General features: G+C 34.6%; 1 protein-coding gene across 1 annotated transcript in view; it reads left to right on the top strand.

Annotated features, from left to right (window-relative positions):
- Positions 1-24635, top strand: part of ANK2 (ankyrin 2) — a 181699-nt gene that overhangs the window by 46353 nt on the left and 110711 nt on the right. The window contains exons 2-4 of the mRNA XM_070948372.1: positions 12486-12587; positions 18299-18397; positions 19648-19746. Coding sequence (XP_070804473.1) covers positions 12486-12587; positions 18299-18397; positions 19648-19746 — 300 coding nt within the window. The remainder of the gene's footprint in view (positions 1-12485; positions 12588-18298; positions 18398-19647; positions 19747-24635) is intronic.

The following is a 24635-nucleotide window of genomic DNA, read 5'->3' as shown; positions in this document are numbered from 1 at the left end:
AGCCTTTCAAAAGATTTTTGTCTCAACAACTTCAGTTGCTAATTGTCATGGTCTGCCTTTTTTAAAAAAGTTTTTAAAAATTACATTTAGTTTCCTTTTCAGTTTTTTTGTTTCATTAAAAATGATGCAGTCGTTATTGTGGTTATGTGCCGCGCGGGTGGTTATGGGAGTGTCATGGCGCTCCCATGTAACACTTCTCCTGCGCGAGCTGCACTGGCTCCTGGTGGTCCTCAGGGTGTGATTCAAGGTATTGGTTACCACCTTCAGAGCACTCCATGCTTAGGACCTGGGTAGTTACAAGACCGCCTGCTGCTACCAATAGCCTCCCACCGGCCAGTTCGCTCCCACAGACAGGGGCTCTTCCGGGTGCCGTCGGCCAAGCAATGTTGGCTGGCGACCCCCAGGGGTAGAGCCTTCTCTGTGGGAGCTCCTGCCCTCTGGAACGAATTGCTCCCCAAGATGCGGAGGATTCCCGATTTACACACCTTCTGCCGGGTCCTCAAGACGCTTTTATTTCAACAAGCCGGGCTGGCCTAATTTTTTTAATTTTTTAATTGTCAATTCTTAATTTTTAAATGTCTAAATCAGATAGTTTTATTTTAATTAGATATGGGCCAAACTATTTAATATTTTTTAAATTGTTTTTAAATTTTATATTTGTGTGTTTTATGCTGGCTGTACACCGCCCTGAGTCCCCTTGGGAGAAGGGCGGTATATAAATAAAATAAAATAAAATAAAATAAAATAAAATAAATAAATAAATAAATAAATAAATAAATAGTAAGTATCGAGTTTTTCAAGTAGGTGGTATAGATCACAGAATGGGAATTATTTTGTATAAAATCCGCATGCTTCTAAAAATGATGTCAAACTTAAAATTATAGTCAAATTCCAATTATATTCATTATGCTGAGATTATATATTGGATAGTTCCTAAATATGCTATATATTTGTTCATGAGACTATTATATTGCCCCAGTTGCTTTTGACTCTAACTGGCTCTTTGGAGAGTAAGTACATATTTCTAAATTAATAATTACATGTGTAACAAGATTTCAGTTGCTTACTTTTAATGCATTCAATATTATAAGACAACACTGTTCTTTCTGAGAAGTCTTGATGGCATTCTGTGTCATGTTTCCTTGAAAATTGGAGGAAATAGCCCCAGCTTTCTTAAAGATATAGTCCAGATATGAAAACATATGGATTGAATGCCACACCCCATGTGAGTGTTCCACAGCTCTGCTTTGAGTTGACTGGCCAAAAAAGGTATACTATTCTGTCTCCCCCTCCCTCCCTCTCCCTCTCTCCTCCCCTCTCTCCTCTTGATCTTAGCTTAAAGGTTAAAAAGCAAGAAGCTAAGAGATGATTCTTCTTTATGTGTTTGAGAAGATGCAGGGAAATGATGCCTTAAAACTCTTACAGATTATATATAGACCCAGCCTGCTCCAGGAAAGTCATCACATCACCAATTACACCTCCCCAATTTAAGGCAAGAAAAGGTGTTCTCAGGACCAAATACTGTTCATCCCTACATTAGTAGAAACAACAATTACACATTGAAGGTCTTAGTATATATCCCTTTGCTTGATATTCCAGATATTCCAGCGTATGGTACTTATCAAAAAATGGCTTACTTACCTTAAGCCTATTCAAAGTATTTAAACTGCCTTGTCAGCTAGGATCCCTTATCAGGATAGGGTTGCATGGGATGGGGAGATCACAACCCTGCAGACTCTTCTGAGGGTGCCGATAACTAACAATCTGAATTGGTCTCACGAGTCACAAGACGTCATCCTTAGTGAAGTGTGCAAATGCTTCAGTGTCTGCATTTCCTGCATTGGATGAGGAGAGCACATCTTTCTTTTTCGGTCCTGGCCACTTTTTACAGAGGCACAATTGAGAGCTTTTTAACAAACTGCATCACTGTTTGGTTTGATGGCAGCAGTGCCTCAGATAGAAAGTCCATACAGAGAGTGGTAAGGACAGCTGAGAAGATTATAGGAAGCCTACTTCCTGTTATTCAGGATACTGCTTATAAGCGCTATGTGCTTAGAGCTGAAAGCATTGTTAGAGACCCCACATGCCCACTTTACAGTCTGTTTCTGTTTCTTCCCCTCTGTGAGGAGGTTTTGAAGTATTTCTAGCAGGACTACCAGATTCTGTAACAGCCTTGTTCCCTATGCCATCCATCTAGTAAACTCGCAAGATTCATTTCTTTTTCTTGCCATGTACATGTATACATCAAAACTAGACTGTGTTGTTTCTCTGTGTCATATAATATATGTGGGTATATGCATAGTTTTGTATTTATCTATTTATTTTGTCATGTTTATGTAGTGTATATTGGAGGTGGTGACCCTTTGAGAGCTGTATGCAACAAAATTTCATTTTAATGTATGTTGATTAGTGTACATTCAAAGTGAAAATAAAGTTATTCTAAGTCTAAGCTTTCAGCAGATCTCGATGACTTTCTTCTTCTAGAGATGTTTCACATTTAGGTGAAGATAGACTTCTTATTGGTTTTATTCACTAGATTAAGTGGGATTTTCTTTAAAGGCCCATCAGGGGGAGATGGAAAAAAGTAGTTTACTAAATAAAATTTCAGTGTCCCTCACCTTCATATAGTTATGATTAGAACTGTTCCCAAAACACATTTATATCACTATAAATTAGATATATAGTTTCATGTTACATTTTTAGTTATTGTGTAGTTTAATTTTTAGAAACTACTCAAATGCCATAATCTTACAAATTGTGAAAAAGAATTCTGGACAGCATGACTCATAAATGCTATGAAAGGAGAGAAGAAAAACACAGCATGAAGGAATATGCTATAATTGCATGAAACGTCATTTTTTAAAAGGGTGTCCATATAGTTTGGTATTGCTGGTATGATAAATTCCTAATAGTTATCATTTTACAGTAAAAGGTTTTTGGCCCCTCCTCTTAGAAACGAGCAGCATTAATGTAATGCTGTAAGCAAGCATTGATGTATAATGTAGTAGGGAGAGAAAAAAAATCAAAACATTCAAAGGCATGCAGCTGAGTAATTCAATAACCTCAGTATGTGAAGGCATTTCACACAGTAGGGCCTTAACTCAGAGCTAGTCAGGCTGCCTCCCTCCCCATTCAATTTACATGCATAGCTGGGCCAGTAGGTGTAAAAATAGACAGGCAGAGCCTGAATTGGAAATGGTCACTGAATGCTGGCTATAGTTGTTAAAGTTTCTTTTTAACCTAGGCCAGTAGAGAGAAACCTCTGCCAAAGAAAACTCAGGAGAGCAAATAAATAGAAGTTACAAATACCATTCTTGATTTTCAAAACTCATCTGTCCTTTTGGAATATTCCACACTCTGCGAGGTCAAACCCACTATAGGAGTTAGCAGAAGGATATGGGCAATGCACCCATATGCCAAGCTTGCGGCACAGACAAGGGTGTAAGAGTGCAAGGGAACGTGCAAGATGCAGATAAAATTCCAGACTATTACGGATGCAATAATGGAATGAATAAAGATCTTGAGGGATTGGTAAGTCTAAAGAGAAAACACAGCTGAGAGAACAAGGAACTTGTTATTAAAAGATAATGTGGAAATACTGAGTTAGTATTGCCATTTGGAATTAGTTAATAGCTGCTGAAATATAGGCTGGTTGTGTTTTAAGATGCTGTTGGTTAGGCAATCTGGGATTGAGCAAAATAGCTCACAGAATGTTTTGGTGTGTATATAAAATCTATGTGTATAAAGTGTGGCTGAAATGTAAGATGGCATTTTAAACTTTTTTTTTTTTAAGAGAGACTAGCGCAATTGGGAAACTAAAAAAAATTGCATTTGAGAGAATGCAGTATGATATAAATATTTTTCTTGTTTTAGAATATCAAAGCAAACTTTGCTTTTATAAGTAAGCATTATCAATGTTTATGGTTACTAGGAGCAAGACAGACTGATGACTTTGTTCTGTGCAGTTAACAGATAATGTTATAGATTTTGCTTGGAATTAGGTCTCAGTAAATTAAGTTAGATTTAATTTAAAACAACATTCTGCTTGAGGCTACAAATTTTGTACCTCTAGCAGAGGGAAACATGAATATGAATCTACTCTCTGAGAGTGAATAGCTTTGCAGCATTTTATAATAATCACGTTTATTTTTGTTCTTTTAATACTGAACTAGAGTTTAATTGGAATCTTTTTATCTGCAGTTAGAAACTTTGCGTTAAATTTTCACATGGTATGTTTGTATCTTCATTGTTCAAATTTCACTATTGCTTCTTCCTTGTTTCTTTGCAGGCAGTTGTTCTCAAGTATAATGTATCTCAATTAGTAAATCTTAATCTCCTAGGAGACATTCAATTTTTAACATAATAAAAATAGCTCAACTATTTATCTGGAGGATTTTTTGTAGACATATGAAGACCGAGAAAACAAAACACATGATTTTTACAGATTAATTTAAAAAATCCAAACACCATCTGTAACAGATGAGCTTTGAGCTTTCTTTAATCCAAAGGTTAACATGATGCATGGTTCACCGAATCAGAGATATCTTATGAATTTTAAAAATATCAATATTTTTTTAAAAAACAGTTAATATTACATGATTTCATAATTCCTGGTAATTTCACAAAAGTGAACTATGAACGAATGTATACTGTAATTACTAATTTATAGATGTGCACTATTATAATTTAATAGATGTGCACTCCTGAACATTGAACATTCTTTTATTTTAAATGAAGCAGATTATACTGTTATTTTTGTGTTATTATTTTGATAGGTAGAATAGTAGCATTAAATCTGGAATATCTATATTATACTCAACCTTACAAAATCAGTTTTTCATAGGGTCTGGTGCAATTCAGAGATTAATCCATGTTATATTTAGGGGACATATAATTAATGTAAGCTAATATAATGTCTTTTGGAGGCTAAGAACTACATAGTATATAGATATGTCAGCCTGCCATATGGTATATTTTAACTCCTCAAATGCTTTTGTGCATTTGTTCAGCATCAATATTATCTGTTTGCCATTGAAGTTCCAACCCATATTTGACATGTCAAGAATATACTACTGTAGAGTCCTTGGTGCTCTCTGAACTTGGTTGTTTTTAGACATTTTGTTAGCAACTCAGTAACACCTTCAGTAGTGGGAGTGGGGTTTACTGCCTTTTTATATACAGTATGCTACTGTATGCAGAAACAAAGATGTTATTGATGAAGTCATTAGTAGCAAAATATATGAAGATGAATTGAAGATGTTGCCTATGCAATTGCATATATAAATGGTTCAACTATTTACATTGTCTACCCAGGAAGTGCATATAGTATTTAAATGCAGCAGATTCTTCCATATCTCAAATGTGGTTGTGTATGAGAAAGATGAACTTTAGCAAAAACAATTTTACTTGAATGGATTGATTCTTGTTTCATTACAAGCCAGTTTATTATTTAGAATCATTATGAAATCATAGGATTATTCTAATCCTTTAGTTTAAATGCAGATGGAAATGGTTGATTTAAAATGAATAAACATCAAAGAACCTTTGGACCAGTTCCACAGGAACTTCCTCCTATGTTTAAAAACATAAAGCTTCACTATTGACAATCAGTTTCTACTTTATAAACACATAGAATAGTCATCCTAATATATGGTATCTTTCTGTTTTCAAGAATATCCTTTGTAAATTTGACATGAGACAATGCAAATTCAGTTAACCTGAGTAGCTTATTTATGTCTGATTTATATAAAGCACTTCTTGTCAAGAAAGTATCCAAATGACATAATTAGTTTGTGTATAATAACTTTAATTCTGATGTAGAATAGCACCAAGTGAACTATTAGGAGATTTCTTTTAATATATAAATATTTATATATACATATTTTAATATGTATATATAAATCCTGCTGCTTTACATCTTCTATTCCATTGGACTTAGTGCCACTCTATTGAGAAACACATAATTCTGCAGTTTCATATTGAAAACATATGAAATCTTAAAGTTTTGCTAAAACCTTAGCTATTAGGAAGATCAATCACTATGATTTTTTAAAAAAAAATTAGCACTGATTGTAGTTTTTCTGGAAAAAGATCTTGAAACCAAATTGACCCTTAAATTCAGCAGAAAAATACAATGAATAAAAAGTAAACAGTGAAAAATTTCTGCTTAACACCCCCCCCAATTGCCTTATCTTTTTTTTAAAAAAAACTTTTTAATAAATTATTAAAGTTATGGTCACGTTCCTCTATAAAATATCCCTGCAATTGCTATGATGTATGAACATAGTTCTTTATCTTAGTCACATATTTTCACAGTAGGTGAATGTCAAACTGCAGCAATAATTAGGCAAATCCATATCCAATTTGATTAAAATCTTGATCTTCTCCTACTGAAATATGTCTTTATAATCTCACTTTCATTTTTCTAATGCTGCAGAGAATACCTAATAATTAAAAGGTAGTTTCATGCTTTCCTGATCACTTCATATTTATTTCTATTCCTTCCTCCAGTTTCCTGCCAAATGCAATCCCCACCACATTTTTTGAATTCTGAACAGCTACTCAGCTGACAGCTGAATGCTGCCCAGCCAACTTGGCTTCACAACCATGGTTCCTTCAGGCTTGGTCTTTCAATACAAGTCAACCGGAAAGCACAATTTCAGTGGATGCCATACCTTTGTTTGTTTGTTGCCTTTGCAGCTCAAACATTTCATGGTAGTCACAAGTACCCGAAAGTAAGCCTTATTTTCTTTTTACCACTGCAATTTTATTATCTTCACTCTGATACTATTTATTAGATGCAAAAAGCTCTTGTAGTTCAATGGGATTTGACAGCACCGATTGAGACATAAAATTACTGTATTTTAAAAGTCAACTAAAAGTAAATTAATGTCTTGTACAAAAGTACATTATTATACTTTTTGCCAAGGGGGGAAAAAAAAACCTTTTGGCTTGAAAATTAATATAATTTGAACAACACATTTTTAAAATCATATTAAATATGTTATTTAATCTTTTCTTGGTGATTTTAAATAATGTGATTCTGCAGAGAACAAAATGAGCATCACTTTTTAAAAATCAAAGCTAATTAGCATTTGAGTTTGTTTTCAAAGTGACACCTTAATAACTCCAAAGTATTACCTTATGGTATCCTTTGACTGAAAGCAATTCATAGTCTTGATTCAGAATATGATTGGCTAAGTATTTTTTTATTATCATGTTATGCATTCTGGCTACAAGTGAACTGACTATTTGGTAATATAATATGCATCCTGAACATACAGACTGAAAACTAATTTGAGTTAGATGCAAGGCTGAATGTCCACTGCCAAATCCAAAGGGCATCCTAAGACATTCCAAAGATCCTTCAGGGCTGCCTGACCTCAATGCCAGGCACACACCAAGAGATAAACATGTTAAGGTGGATTAAGGACAGTTTTCATGTTCAACTACAGACCTCATTGGTGAATTAATACCACAAGGAAGGAAGCTAACATAAGCTGTTCAAATTGAATGTGGCACAAAAATACATTATTATATTCTTTATCGGTATTAGAAATATATAGAATATTAGAAACATTTAATATATTAGAAATATATCAAAAAATGTATAGAAATGAAAATATCAATAGCCATTACCAAAAGAATCAATGTTAGTTAACTTAAAGTCAACTCTCTAGCTCTATTTCTGCCTGCCTGTCTGTCTCTTTCTCTCTCTCTTTCTTTGCCCCTCTGCCTCTCTGCCTCCGTCTCCTCCTCTGCTTCCTTTGTCTTCTGTGTCATCTAACAAAAGTTCTTTGAAAGGGTCAAAGTACGTGTGTGTATATGGATTCTGGTTTGTTCAAATTAATCCTGCCTTCTATAGAACCAATGAGAACTCAGAAAATAAGAAGGAGGGCAAAGAGCTGTGGCCTTTCTTGCTATGCATATTTGTCCCATTTTTCAGTTTTGGATGTTGCTACTAAGAGAAGCAGACATGTTATTATTAACTGTAATATATACCTAGAATGGAGGCAATAAACTATTATTAATGCTCAATGTTTCGACACTCTTTCAGTAGTATTGGGTTAGGTTTTTTTTATGTAAGTTAACGATTTGTTCCATAAGTAGAGGACATGTGTTAAACAAGAAGTGAATAGAATGAAATACAAACGTATTAAAATAATATGGGAAAAATCGGATGAGAATTGCTAGTGATAATGTATGAGTTTTGTATGGAGAACGTACTATTTTGTCAAAGAATGTAATTAAAACAAATGATACAATGTTAGTGTCTAAGAAAATAAAGATGAAATAAAATCATTAATTTTATTAGAATGTTGAAAGTTTAATTTATTCAAGTTAGGCAATGACCAACTCCATATTGACACTGGACAGCTTAAAATAAAACTAAACAAGCTAGAAGATACAATGTAAATAGAATGATAAAAAAAAAGATGGCAAATTTGGCCAACAACACACACATCTGCAAATATATCCAACAAGGGCCACTCTAATCTGAGATTTAAGAGAACACATGGGTCTTTATGGATTGCCATCAGGAAGGGTAGCCACATGGATCTCAGCAGGTGCCATAACAGAAAAACATGCTTTCTGTCCTCATAGATGATACAACCTGGAGCATGCCAATGCTGTGAGCTTATACTGAGCTGGCACCATGAGAGATAGGTATTCTGTCAAATAACCAGGATTTACGTCATAAAGAAATGTATAGGTAATAACCAGCACCTTGAACTATACTGGAAACATACTGGTAATCAATGCAGCTCAAGAAACAGGAATGTCATATGGATATACTGAAACATGACTACCACTGCCCATGTCACTGCATTCTGGACCAGGGGAAGTTTTCAAGTGGTTTCAAGGAGCTCCATTTAAAAGCCATTGCAAAGTCAAGCTGTAAGGTGACTAGGGAATGAGTGAGTGTCCGAAGGGCCTCCCAATCCAGAAATGAATTTTACTTTACTTTACTTTTCATCTATAATGTTGAGCAAGAGGGGAGAGTGTGAACTCTATAGCACCTCATAAAGGAGGTGCCAAAACGTACTGCAATGTAAGGAAGGAAACAAATTACCATAAATTTGTGCAATCAAATCCCAAAATCCCTGGAGTTGAACCACAACAATATTGTGATTGACAGTATCAAAAGCCTGAGAGATCAAGAAACACAAGGATATGTCTCTTGGCTCTGCCATAGGTCATCTACAAATGTGACCAAGGCTGTATCTGTATTATATCCTGGCCTGAAACCCAGCTAAAACATGTTTAGATAATTTGCTTTCTTTTAGAACAGCAATACAACTATCTTTTCAATAACCATCCCTTTTTAGGGAAGAAGCCATCACCACAACATGGGCCCAACTACAAGTCATGTGTCTGGCTACTTTAAAGGAACCTGAGTTAAACAAACAAGAGGATGTGGGAGGGGGTAAACAGTGCAGAAAATTCTGTCTACTTCCTCAAGAGACTAGATCCTATCTGAGATCACAGCCGAAGAGTGAGGCCTAGTCAGTTTAGCTAGACATACCAATCAGAATCTAACCTGGTATGGGATTGAATGACTTTATTCACTATTTAGCCAGAATAACCCTCTCAGTAGTCCTGAAGAAGATCCTGTGGCCTCTCTTGGCCACTAAACAGCTATAAGAGTGGAGAAATATTAACATTTTTCTACCTTAATCATCATGAGATAATCTCTGATAGGGCTTTTACTGGTGTCCTGTCAGATTCACTTTGAGTCTTCCTCCAATAGCATTTTATGTGTCTTTTCTGGCACCTCTTAGAAAATCTCAGTAAAATAAGATCTAGGAAGTAAAATGTACCTGGAAAAGTATTTAGCAGATTCACAGTGTAGGAAAGATAACAATGTGTAAAGTTTGGGAAGTATGAATGTGATGCTGAATGTGATAAGAGCTATACATGATAAAAAGTGTATGTATGTACATGTATGAAAATAATTGAAATGCTAAGTGGATGGTTCAACGATGATCAGGGCCATGTGATTCTTCTTGTTTAATGCCTTTGCTGATATTCAAATTACATGTACATATGATATTTATACTGTGTATTGGCCAAGAACTCAATTGATTCATAGCTAATGTCAGGTTTTGTGAGTCATCAAAAAGTATGAATCTGAAAATTACAATTCTAAAGACCAAGGAATTTATACTTGATAAAAAAATCAAGGAAATGATTGTTAAGTTAACAAAAAAAAATATCAAGGAAATAGATGATTTGTATATCTTGGTAGACTTTTAATAATGTAAAAATAAAATGTACAAATAAAGGTAGTCGGTAATACTTTCTTTCTGCTCTTACAGAAGTTAGTTCTCTGAGTTCAAGAACTTCAGATCTCATGTGCCACAAATAAAAATGATTCAATTTCAAAATACTGTATTGAAAAAGACTAATAATATTAAGGGATAACGATTTATAAATATCTACTTTTATTTCATTTCCTATCCTAAAAGATATCTTCTTGTACATTTTTTAACATTTTCACTTGCTCTGTCATATTTTTTTGTGTTATAATCTGAATTTTCATATGTATAGCTAATCTTTAGCAATTTGGTATGTTGGAGACAGTAGATACTGGGTGAAGAGGAGACAGCCTTTTTTCATTCCCTCTCTTATGAACATGAATTTGTTGTGTAGTCAAATACCCAGTCCTGAAAAGTGTTTCCAAGAGTGTTCAGATAAATTGAACATAAAATAAGTCTAAACATGAAACATAGTTTTGTGTAGCTCTGAACGATATTTGGACATTTTTATACCTGGATATGAAACCATCTAGGTAGGCCAAGGAAGAAATTTGCACTTTTTACATTTTAACTTACTAAAGGTAGCCCTTGCTTTGTGACCACAATTTCTGCTTTTTATTTTATAATTTTCCAGGAATACAGAAACTTATGTTAACTTTTTCTCTCGCTTCCTGGATACTTGATAGGTGAAGATACAATTTTATTTTTTTTAATTTTTGTTTTCTTTATTAAAAAAGTAGATATGTATAAAACATATCAAATCTAGTTTTTTAACCAATGATTTAAGCTTGCCTACATAAATTATTTTTTCCATTTTGTTGCTAAAAAGCTTGATCATAAACAAAAATGAACATTTATCTGTAATCCAAGGTTGTACATGTGGAATAGCTATAATTTTACCATGATGGATAGTGATCTTTTGTTGTCCATCCCTCATCCCCACTCCCCAGTCTTGATATTTCCATAATTCTTTACATAATACTTTTGGTCTGTGATTCTAAATATTCTTTTACATTTTTCACCTGTACTGCTCTTTGTAGCATCATATTAACAAATGTATGCGTCTCAATAAAAATGGAGCAATAGACCACACAAGCAAGTATCATGTGAGCAAACATTCCTTTATTTTTATGACACAATTAAATTAAAGCTCAGGTTTTTTAAAAAACATTATCCGGAATGTCCAGAAAGCATTACAAACAATATTTTTGCTGAATTAATCTTTCTTTGTATTTTAATGCACATAGCTAATAATTTTTTAAACCATTAGGAATTCATTATTAGTATAAATATTCCAACACTGTATGCTAGATATTTAGGAAATAATTAAAGTGGTTTATATTTTATTGTAGAAATAAATAATGACAGTGTTGGTCTTATATATAAATGGTCCTTAAATCCTTACATTTTTTTCTCCTAATTTTTCTTCTTTAATTTTTCATTTTTCCCCATGAAGCATAAGTAATAATACAACTATATGAGTATCTTTTGAAGGCATCCCAAATAGCTAACACATTTACAAGTCTATAATAAAATATTCCTCAAATTTTGGTTGCTTTTGTATAATTAAAAAAAGTAATTTCTTATTTATTAAGACTTTATTTACTGGCAATAAATTTAATGATAGTCTTCCCATGCAGATACATATATATTATGCATTTTGTGGCTTGATTTTGAGTCTAGTTGTGGTATAAGAAATGTGAAGCAAGAATTAAACAATTCATAATTTAGGTTGACAGCAATTTGCTAATGTCTTGTTGATCTGCAAATGTGGAATTGGCCAGAGTGCTCCATAAGATTGCCTCTGTCAGATCTCTGCACAGTCTTCAACTCCAAGGATTTCAAAAAGACACCTATAGTAATAGAAGGGTAAATTTATAATATAAATTTAATTATATTTAAATGGTACTTTAAATTATTGTATTTTATCCCGATTTTATTTTAGATCGTATTTTATTCTAATTGTATTTTAATTGCGAGTTATTCCAATCTTACTTAATTTGTTTTACTAAACCTTTGTAATGATTTGTCTTTGTAATTCTGTACTTGATATGGCCCAAAGGGCTAATCAATAAATAAAATTGAATTGAATAGAAGGGTAACTGAATCAACCCGAATTGGGAAAAACATCAGTAACATAACAAAAAACTTTCCTTTAGTAGTGTATTTCTGTTCCTTATGTTCAGAACATTCAGTAATATTATTATTCTGTTTTGCTTTTCACAGTCGGATAGCAATGCAAGCTTCCTTCGAGCTGCCAGAGCTGGCAATCTGGACAAAGTAGTGGAATATCTAAAAGGAGGAATAGACATCAGTACATGCAACCAGGTAAGTAAGAAGTCATATGTGGGCTCATGTTTTACAAGCTCCAGATTGTACTGTAATATTGAAAACTAAAGGGGAACCATCTTTTCCAATGTTTCCCATTTGCTAAAGAAGGCAATCACAGATAAAAATACATAGATCTGAAATGATTCCCAAAGGGGTGGGACTGAAGGTCTTCTGAATTGTTCATTATATGTAGAGAGAAGATAGAATATTGTTACAGCCAGATTGTCAATTTTTTGGAACAAATCTACAAATACTTTTCTTGTTGATTATGGTTGTTGATTAATGCTAGTTCAGGTGATCAGTCTATATACCGTTGTTCCATCTACAGCACAGAGCATCAGTAAGCTAGACTATCAGGGGTGTTATAATTATATTTACTATATAATTAGTTACTGCTGTGCAGTAAACGTTATTTATTATATTTCAAATAAAAATGTTTAAAATGTTGTCATATGTATGGATTTAAGCAATATTATTCAGCACAATTCCCTCAAATCTTTTTGGCCTGGGAATTCCAGTTATAAAAAAGCTTGAAATTATCATACTGCCAAAAGTTACACTTCCTATGAACATTACATATTCCCTTTTACCTCTGTGCTCTAAATAACTTTTATATCTATTTTGTTTCAAATACAAAATGGCAGAGTTGGCATGAACTCTAACTCTAATCCCAACCCTAAACCCTTAAATATTATTTTGTGGAATGTTTTGATAGAATTTTGGAACAAAATTTGCAAATTATAATGCATATAAATTTAGCCACCATAGCAATTACGGATCAATGTCAGAATGTTATATATTGTGTGACAAAGAGGATGTTTCTCGAAAAACTATTAGAGATACCACAGATTAGGATTCGTAGAACGCATTTAAGGAACAGTGTTTTACATTTTGAATGCCCATGCAGACCGTCAAAAACAATTATAAATAAATCTGCATTCTTGAATGCAGTTGCTGCAAGAAATGCAGTCTGAAATAATTTTTATTATAGTTTCACTGAAGAAGTAATATTGAACTTTCTTCAGCTGAAGCTTTTCTGTAGGCTAATAAAGTCTTAATCAAGTGAGAGAGCTTTGCTATGTATATTAAAATCTGTTTTTGACAGATAACTTAGTGAAGCATTATCTTTCAAAATATCTTTTTAAAATGGAAAACTATCATCTATCTATCTATCTATCTATCTATCTATCTATCTATCTATCTACCTACCTACCTACCTACCTACCTACCTACCTACCTACCTATCTATCATCATCTGTCAATCTAACTCCATCCATGCATCTGTCTAATAGTTATAGACCAGAAATATATTTTTTAAAAATTGAAAATTATGACATTATTTCAAAGAGAGGGGACAGCTGGAGGACTACATAATGATAAATAAAAAACAGACTCCAACCTTCATAGTAGGTTATACCCATCAAACATTTAATGGCCTCCCTATATGTTTCAATAAACTGATCTCACATTAATTGATCTACAATTGTTGATTGATACAGTTGGGACAATGTATTAACAAGTGGACCAGCTGTGAGGCAAGCAGTGATCAAATGACATCGTGGTATATACTTGTGCTCCTCTAATTATATGCTGGCACAGTAAATGAATAGACTCCATCTTTATTTCTTTCCTGATATCCTGTTTTTCTAAGAATGTTTTACCTCAGAATGGAGATACCCAATAATTGAAATGAAGATGTTTATGAAATTAGGGTCAACATAATTAATATTACACATCATCACAGCAGCAACAATGGTATACACCCAACAATGGAAAAATGAAAGAATACCTTTAGAAAGGGAAGTAATAAAGAAAATATTGGTTTGCGCAGAAATGGATAAATTGATGTTAGAATTAAAAAATAAAGGAGAGACAGAATATCATGATATATGGAATAGATTTTACCAATGGATGGAACTAAGAGGTGAGAGTTGGAACAGGAAATAACCAGGATTTGTAACCTGAAATGTGATGTAATATATGTGAATATAACTGAGTGCATTGGGTAGAATAACTATATATAATTAGTAATGTTTGAAGAGTATATATATTTGTTTTATATTTTAGTGTTTATGACAAAGATGACGCCAGGATGGTCACACTGTGTTTAATATTTTAATAAGAAATGAATGAATGAATGAATGAATGAATGAATTATGTTTATGACATGTAATTCATGCTGCAACTCTCAGATATAAACCAGCCAGTTGTAGGCATGTATGATAAAGGCATTCAAATACAACTTTTTTATGTAGTAAATTATTTTCCATATCTCATGAAACAGTAAAACAGACTCTCTGTATCTTATGACTACGCATAGATATAAATATGTAAAGGAAAAACAAAGCACAAATGGGCATATATTCCATAAAACAGTAACATGTAGTCAGCATAAAAATATTTCAGAAACAGTAATATTTTATTAATTAGATAGTTAAGTGAAGTAGCATAGTATGTAATCTTTGGCTTTCTACTACTCAAATGTATCATCTCCCAGATCTTCTTCCACAATAGACCTGGTGTTTAGTGATCTCACATGTGGAAGCGTGAAATTTTTTTACTATTTATATGGAATTTCAGGTAGTCAGTATTCTATTAGGAAAGCTTGAAGTATGATAGATAGAATAAATTTGAGGAGCTGATGTTCCTCTGTGGCAATCAGAATAGTGACATAGGTTCTTCATTATAAAGCATAGTGTATGTGACATTAATAAAACAGCAGCATTTTAGAAACATGTTCCACTGAGTATGTTCATATTCTCATAATTTTTATATGCGTGCTGTGAAATGTTTTTTAAAGAGGAGGTCATAAACAAAATAATTAATTATTTATAAATTATTAGATTATTTTAAACTTTCGTACTCTTCAGGGTGTTGAGGAATCCACCTAAGCAGGATTTTTACTCACGTGAATAAGAGGCAGCTTCATTTATTTATAGGTATGTGTGGAAGCAAAACCTCAGTTTTTCAGTGGACAATAACATCCATAACTGTGAATCATACTCCTAAGAAAGCTTTGACTTGTGTAGTATCTGATTCTTCTTAAAGAATCAGATATTTATTTTTTCCTTGTCCATCCACTTACTTTTGAGATTACATTCCAAAGATAAAAGAAAGATTAACACAATCTGTATTAAACATTGTAGACTCTTAGGCCTTTGCCAAAATGCTTTTGCTAAGATCTTTTGTTACAGATATTCACTATATATGAAGCGATTATAACTATAAGGATGCTAGTTTATTGCTAATTATTATTGCTAACGCAGTGGATTAAAATCAAAATGTGGTCCCATCAATAGAATAATCTCCTGAGTAGAGTTCTGCTCAGATTACTTCTTCAATGGAAGGATATTTTTCTCCTTCTGCTGATCCTCTAGTTCTGACCTCATTGTTGCTAATGGAATAACCTTATGTGAGAATATCTTGACCTGTTAAATATCTCTACTGGCTCAGAAAACATCTACTGAACGTGTTCTTCCATTCGAAAGAGTATCTAAAGCCAAAAGATACATGCTACAATTGGAAGGGCACTTTGAGATTTATTGAGAGCACATTAATGGAAACAGGCAAGTTGTGTTTGACATGGTTTTTCTTTTGATTGTCCTAAATTACATAATCTCCTTCCTTTTGGATGTTTGTCATAAAAATTACATTTTAAGAACTGCAGGAAAAATAAAATGCTTAAATACACTCAGTTGTTTCTCTCTGTCCTTCCCTTCCATGTCTCCCGTCTGTCATTAAATTAAAAAATAAAGAATGTTAGTAATATTATATAATCCTTAAAATGCCAATAAAAGCAGATGCTCTGATAATTTTATAAACAAAGAAGTTTACAATTTTCTGAATTTAGAGATTGTCGCTAGCTACCATAAATGAATTGTAGCCCTTCTAAATCTCCTTAGATAAAGAAGGAATAAACAATTTTATTTACACATATTGCATGTTACAGTGATAGTAATGGAACGTGGTAAAATAAACACTACTTAGTTGTGTTATACTTTAATTCCTGTCACACTTTTCTATGTGACCTCTTTTAATTGTGCATCTGGTTCTTGGTTGTATAAAGAAATGCAGTATTGAAGTTTTTAAGAGACAATCTTAATGCTAGACACAACTATTATTTAACTAGGGCCTGCTTTTCTATTTTCCTTTCATAAATATATCTTTCATGTAGGTTCACAGCAGTATTTTCTTAAAATTAAATAGGACACTTCAGTGTAAAGCTCAAAAAACACTGATCTTCTGTTTTCTGATCCCTAGAAAAACCTCTGGATAATGAAAAATCAACATGAGTTTTTTCCATCAGTGTCTTTTTTCCTGCTTTGATCCATTTAATCAGTTAAGCAGTATTTGGTTTCTAGCCAGTGTTTCTTCTAAATAGATTTGATTGTGCTCAACTGACCTTTTGCAGATTCCATTGATAATTACAACTAAATCTTACGTGTAGTGTTGTGTTAATTTATTTAATGTTCAGTACCTTTGCCTATATGAATAACTTCCACGTAACTGTCTCAACAGAATGAGCTATTGTATTTTTTCAATATATTTGGTGAATGGTGCTCTGTATCATATTAAATACTAATAAATATATTAGCAAGCTTGTGATCTATATAGCAAATCTACGCAGAGTTCTATAGTCAAAGAAGAAGGTGTGATTTAAAGCATGCACACTTAACACTTACATTTATATCTTTTCATGGACTTGCCTGTCTGCTCTCTGCAAATGATGCAGAATCCTCTCCACAAAATATGTTAGTTTTCAAGTATTCTCTGATAGCCCTATAATTCCAGTCACTGCATGCCATACTATTTAAATTACTAAGCAAAGAGTCTGGTGTTTATCCATGATCTGGGAAGTGATTGGGGACATACAGTTTTTGAAACTGGTTGTTTTATTTTGCACTAAGGATGCTGTAGAGCAGGGGTCCTCAAACTACTGCCCGTGGGCCGGATATGGCCCACCGAAGCCATTAATCCGGCCCATGTGGGACCATGAGGCTGCCCCACCCACATCGCTCCACCTACCCAGCCCCCACCCGCCTTCTGGAGGCTGAGGCAGCCAAAAATGGGACATGTAGATGCCTCGGGAAGCCAAAAATGGCCCCGTTTTTGGGCGGCAGTACTCCCCAGCTTCCAGAGAGGGAGGGAAGGAGGGAGGGAGTGAGGGAGAGAGAGAGAGAGAGAGGGAGAGAGAAGTCCCTCACATACACCTCAAGGCAACCACATCCTTTCACTAACCTACTTTCCACTCCCAGGAGCATAAAAAATTAAAGTGTAATTTGTGTGTATTGTTTAATGGACTGCTAAATTGGCCACGCCACCCAGTCACATGACCACCTAGCCACACCCACCCAGTCACATGACCACCCAGCAATGCCCACCAGTCCAGCCCCATTTACATAGATGTTATCTATATTTGTATTGTTTTTCTGGTTGAATTCTTCAGATTCTTGTAAGATTGGAAAAGGTAGAAAAATTATAAATTAAACACACATACCTAAATTATGAATGTTATTTGACTGTTTTCTTTCTTGCTTTGGATAGTACTTTCTCTATGCTAATTTAATAGTTTTTCCACATTGGGAATTATTGCTCCCATCTTGCCAGGTCTATGATTTATACTGAAGTTGAGAAACAGTGTGCCTAATATGACAGTCCGACATGTCAATGTAACCTCCAAATTAACAATATAATTTATTTGTATACAGAATGGACTTAATGCCTTACATCTGGCTGCCAAAGAAGGCCATGTAGGTTTGGTTCAGGAATTGCTGGAAAGAGGATCTGCAGTTGATTCTGCAACCAAGGTACTATTTATTGTCCAGGTGCTTAGAAAAATATAATTAAACCAAAGGAATGAATGGTAAAATCTATTAGTAAATGTTTTAATGATTTAAAAATTATTTAGGCACTATTTCTAAATTATGGCCTTTGTATATTTCCCAATAATTTCTACACATTGCTTTCTCTTCCTAATCCTGAATGAAATTTCATCTGCACATGAATCATAATTTTAGTTCGTAAAAAGTTGCAAGACTTATTGCAAGTAATGATTGTTTTGAATTTATTATACTAAAATCAGAATTTAATATTTAACTAAGAAGGAACATGGTGGCACAAGCTTAGACACTGAGCTTGTCGATCAAAAGGTCGGCAGTTCAGCAGTTCGAATCCCTAGTGCCGCGTAACGGGGTGAGTTGCCGTTACTTGTCCCAGGTTCTGCCAACTTAGCAGTTCGAAAGCACATAAAAAAGTAGAAAAATAGGGACCACCTTTGGTGGGAAGGTAACAGCGTTCCATGTGCCTTTGGCGTTTAGTCATGCCGGCCACATGACCATGGAGACGTCTTCGGACGGCGCTCTTCGGCTTTGAAATGGAGATGAGCACCATCCCCTAGAGTCAGGAACGACTAGCACATATGTGCGAGGGGAGCCTTTATCTTTACCTTTAAGACAGGCAGAGCAAGCCTAAAACAAGTATAAACTCATTTGTTTCCCCATTCCCTGCTCCTTCTTATATGCAGCTGGTAGAATTTTTAATTTCTATTATTTTTTAAAGAAACCAATAATTGGTTAATTGTTAAATAAGCCAATAGTAAATTTTGAATTAATTTCATACTTTCTTTCATTATGGTTTAGAACCATTGTTTTCTTTCAGCGGACATTTAAAGTAGCTCAATTCTTCTGATTTATTAGGAATTGGGGTGCATAACTATATTTCAATGTTCATGTTGTTGACAGAATTTCATAATTAGAAACAACTAAGTAAATTATTCCCAAATTGTGGTGCTTCCTAATGAAAATTCCTACCAACAGTCCTGATTTTATTTTATTTTTTAAAAAAAGAATAAATATATTGCTTTCCTAGAAATGTGTTTGGATAATCTTAATTTAAATCAAATTATAAAGGAAATGGAAGGTATTGAACATTTTACAATGGAGAAATTTCAACATTTAATTCATATTTTTATTAATATTACAGAGATTGTACTGTATGTTGCTCTGAATTCTAGGTACAGCTTAAATTAATTTGTGCATTTTTATTTTGTGCAAAGCAGAAGGGAAATACTGCGCTACACATTGCCTCCTTGGCGGGACAGGCTGAAGTGGTCAAAGTTCTAGTTAAGGAAGGAGCTAATATTAATGCACAGTCTCAGGTAAGTTGACATATTTGTGCAACTTTCTGCACATATATGTGCACTTTAATCTAAATAAAAATATTCTGTGGGCGTGGCTTGGTGGCGGCGGGTAATGTGACTGGGTGGGCGTGGCCAATTTTTTTTTTACTTTTAAAAGCATTTTTTCTACAACTTCTTCAGCAAAGAGGTTGTAAAAAAAATGCTTTCAAAAGGCTCTGACAATCCCAACTGAGTTGCCTGATCGGCAGAGGTTTTTTAAAAAGCCTCTCCTGATCAGGCAACTCAGCTTGGATCGGCAGAGGCATTAAAAGAAAAAAAGGTTTTTTTCTTTTAAAAGCCTTTGACGATCCCAGCTGAGCCACGTGATCATCAGAGGCTTTTTTTTTTAACTTTTAAAAGCATTTTTTGCCCGAAGAGGTTGTAGAAAAAATGCTTTTAAAAGTTAAAAAAAAAAAGCCTCTGATGATCGCGTGGCTCAGCTGGGCATGGAAGGGGGCAAGGATTTTTGCTACCGGTTCTCTGAACCACCTGCTTCCATTGCTACCGGATCGGGTGATCTGGTCCGAACCAGGAGCATTTCACCCCTGGTTTATTCACTATCGTGATTGATGTTAACAATTTCCAGCAGATGCAGATGAATAAACTATTTTATAAATGATGCATATTATCACCAATAATATCAAATAATAATGTCCAGATTATTTAAGACATCCTTTATAATCTGGCATTCGCATATCCTTCTGCAAAAGCAGTCCCCATTTTGCAATATACCAAGCATAAGGGTTTCCCCCCTAAATTTTAGATATAGCTTAAAAATATCTTAGTAACACAATAACATTTATAATCATTCCTAAAAATGTTAGAAATTATTTCATACACAGCTGTATGTCTAATGAACAAGGAACTATCAATAGAAGTGACCAAAGAATATGCTTCTATTTTTTTGCCTGTCCGTCCTAAGAAGGACTAGTCACTACACCTTTGCAAATGTAAAATAAGACTTAAAGTATAGCATTATTATGTTTTTATTTTCTCTAAAAGTTTAAAGTTTTACCATAATAATGAGCAGTGATTATTCACAAGCCATAACTACAAAGTAGCATCTGGAATAATGCTTTCCTACTCACCCACCCCCTTATATTCAGGAAATGCCTTGGTATCTGAGACAGTATTCTTTGATCTATTTTTGTAATTGCTGACTCACACCAGCAAAACAGAAGAGGCCGCCTGTTCTGGAGGGAGGGAAAGAACAGAAAGGAACTGACAAGTCTTTAAATAAAAGGGCATCTATAATCAGATGAAAATACTTAATCTGTGCATTATACTACCGAGGTTCATCATATAAAAGGCCCTCAAGGAATATAAGGTATAAAGTATGTATTTCCTTCAAAATATATGAAGGCATTTCTAACGCATCAGTATTTTTACAGCATTAATGTGCAATGATCATGTTCCCATGGCAAAGCAATCTCAAGAAATCCCACATGGTTGGCACTTACTTGGGAAATTGGCAAAGTCATTTGCATATAATACATTTAGGAACAAACATGTACACACCAATTTCATATCTGCATAATGTTACTATGGATGGTCTAAAGTAGGTGTCCACAACTCCTGGGCCGCAGCTCACCAGCAGGCCACAGCCTCTTCATAACTGGGCCTGCTGGTGGCGGGCGAGCATGAGTGCAGCTCCACTTACATGAGCCATGGGCATTCGCACAAAGGTCCATTTGTGCAAGGGTCAGGCACTGGTGCACGAAACTCCAAAACCTGGATTGAGGACCTTATTGTGGGGGCAATAAGCTGACTTTGTATAAAAAAGAACACCGCTGGGGGGGGGGGGCGCAAAAGCCCTACTAAGCAGGTATATACAAAAGTATGAAGGCTATTGCTTAATGCATTGTAAGCCGCCCTGAGTCTCCGGAGAAGGGCGGCATATAAATTGAACCAATAAATAATAAATAAATAAATAAATAAATAAATAAATAAATAAATAAATAAATAAATAAATAAATAAATCTCAACGGAATACCCCCCTCCCCCGCCAATCCATCAAGTCAGAAAGGTTGGGAACTGGTCTAAAGAGCATCAAACTCTAAAGTTTGAACCCTCTTCTCTTCTCTTATGGTTGATAAGCTGTTTCAAAATGTTGGAATAGCTGGGAAGTTAGTCAAGGGATGTTAATTTTTAAAAGCTGAATCAGAGTTTTTTCAACAAAAAAAATGGATACATTATTAGGACTAGATTCTGCTTCGGCTACTTAGAGGTGGACAAGTTGCAGCCAAGATTTATATGTGTAGGTGGCTTCTTTTGTATCATCCTTGGAAATTCTATCCAAATCCACCAGTGTAATTTGCCCAAAATTATCTGGGATGGCTGTAAATTAAGATAAAATTAAGTAGCTCAAGGATTATAACTTTACAGAACATTGTGCCGGTAATTATAACTGGTATGCTTCATACAACATTAAGGGCAGCTCTTGGCCCTCAAAATGTTGGCCATACTTCAAGTTTGGTGTAGTGGTTAAAGCATCATAAAAGAAAGAGACCATGAGTTCTAGTCTTGCTTTGGGCGTAAAGCCAACTGCCTGACCCTGGGCCAGCCATTCTCATCCCTAGGAAGGAAGTGGTGGCTAAACACCTCTAAACAAACCTTCCCAACAAAAATTCAGGGATTCTCCAGGCAGTCACCAGGAGTCAACACTGACTTGAAGGCTCAAAAACAAATGAACAAAACCCTACATTATCTAGGTAGAATCTATCTTTGAACAGTTAAACATTGGTAAGATATACTTAAGTAAAATCTGATAGGTAGATTTTGGTCAGGCATTATAATAAGCAATTCCCAGTTTGGATGGTTTTGAAACTGCTATTTTGTTGCTAAATCCCTAAATCATTTGTTGCTGGAATACAAGAATGGCATCTTCCATATTTGTGACGTGCTGTCTAATTTATTGATAGTCCTGTTGTACCATTGATGGAAACTATCTTAGTAGGTATTCAAGACTGGGATCTCTCACTTTACAAACTTTGATACTGTATAACTTAGGCTTTCAAGGCTAATTTGTCCCCTTTTAATTTTAATGTGGTTCTATTAGTGTTCTATTGTTTTACATTGTTTCTTGATTTTTATGAACAAGTTCTTTACAATTGTACATTCTCTAGTCTAGACAACTTTCAGGTAACAGCAAGATTTAAAAATAATTGTATTTTTAATAGGTTATTTGCTTTTGAGCTTAAACTGACATAGTATATTTAGTATGGGATGTATGCTATGTACAAATACATGTATCTATAAACAAAGTATATTATAAAGTACACAAATATACACTTTAATGATACTTTATTAATATGCTTGTGGTCAGCTGGACTACTGTAAACATCATTGGTAGCTGACTTCAACTTAAGTATGAGTGTATGTATTAAATCCATGTTGCATAGATTTGGATCCTACATATTTTTTGCTGCTTCACAGGCAGCAATGTTACATAATAGAAAGACTCACTGAAGATTCATATTATGCAAAGGAACTGAATGACAAAGGAAAATAAAACAAAGAAAGAATAGAACAGCATCTTCCAGATACACAATATTACTTGTTTTCTGCAACAGTATATTAATGGCAACAAACTTGCATATATCAATTGCATGCCTGCACAACATTAATATATGTAAATATTATGAATAAATTCATGGAGAAATGGAAGAGTAAAAAGTGGTTTATTAGATCCTTTTTTCCCCAGATTCTAATTTTTTTAAAAAATTCTAAATATCTGCTTTGTTGGATCACTATACCATACCTTTGGTACTACATTAATATGAATACAAATATACATCAATAATAGTTTGTTAAATTTGCATGCCACTTTACTCCCAGTGAATGAATTAATGAATAGATAAATTTGGTATAAAATTGTTTGTCATGAATGCGACTGCTTCAGGGCTCCTGGATTGGAGATGAAAAGCAAAAGGGATCCAGTATGCTCCCTCCCACATGCTGGGGTAGACCAGATGTCTCAATAGAAAAACACTTAATCTCTCCCCTGGCTTAAACTGATGAAGGGAGGAGAATTTGTGGCTCAGAGGTTAATACAACTGCCTTACATGCAGGCAGCCCAAGTTTGAATCCAAGTAAGGGTATGGCTAGCTGATGAGAGCTAAATAGATCTATACTATTTCTTTATCAACAAAATATAAATTTACACACACAGAACACACCCCCAACCAATCAGAGCATAGCCAAGCCCCCAACCAATCAGAACACATCTCCACCCAATCAGAACACAGCCAAGCTCCCACCTAATCAGTTCACAACCCCACTGGCAGTTAAAAGGAAGAAACAGCTGCGATCACACATTGCTCCTAGAAGCACGAAGCCGAAAAAACCAGCCTGAAGATGATGAATGAGACTTCATCGAAACATTGCCAAAACGTCGCCAAGATACTTCCAATTTTACACGGGAGAAAACCTGAATAACCAAAGACCTACATATATATATATATGTTTTCTGAGGCTTTTGCGGGTGTTTGTATGTAGGTCTTTGGTTATTCGGGTTTTCTCCCGCGTAAAATTGGAGGTTTCTTGGCAACGTTTCGACGAAGTCTCATTCGTCATCTTCAGGCTGGTGTCTTCGGCTCTGTGCTTCTAGGAGCAATGTGTGTGATCGCAGCTGTTTCTTCCTTTTAACTGCCAGTGGGGGTGTGAACTGATTGGGTGGGAGCTTGGCTGTGTTCTGATTGGGTGGAGGTGTGTTCTGATTGGTTGGGGGTTTGGCTGTGCTCTGATTGGATGGGGGGTTGGCTGTGCTCTGATTGGTTGGGTGTGTGTTCTGTTTAGGTGGGGGCTTGGTTGTGCTCGGGTTAGTCTGAGTAGCAGGGGGATTTGAGCTGGTGAGCTGTGTTACACCA

This window comes from Pituophis catenifer, unplaced genomic scaffold (assembly GCF_029215685.1).
Source record: "Pituophis catenifer annectens isolate HBS135680 unplaced genomic scaffold, rPitCat1.0.hap2 SCAF_8, whole genome shotgun sequence".
NCBI classification, from domain to species: Eukaryota; Metazoa; Chordata; class Lepidosauria; order Squamata; family Colubridae; genus Pituophis; species Pituophis catenifer.
The sequence above is the reverse complement of the archived record's forward strand: the minus strand, read 5'-3'. Positions and strand labels throughout refer to the sequence as shown.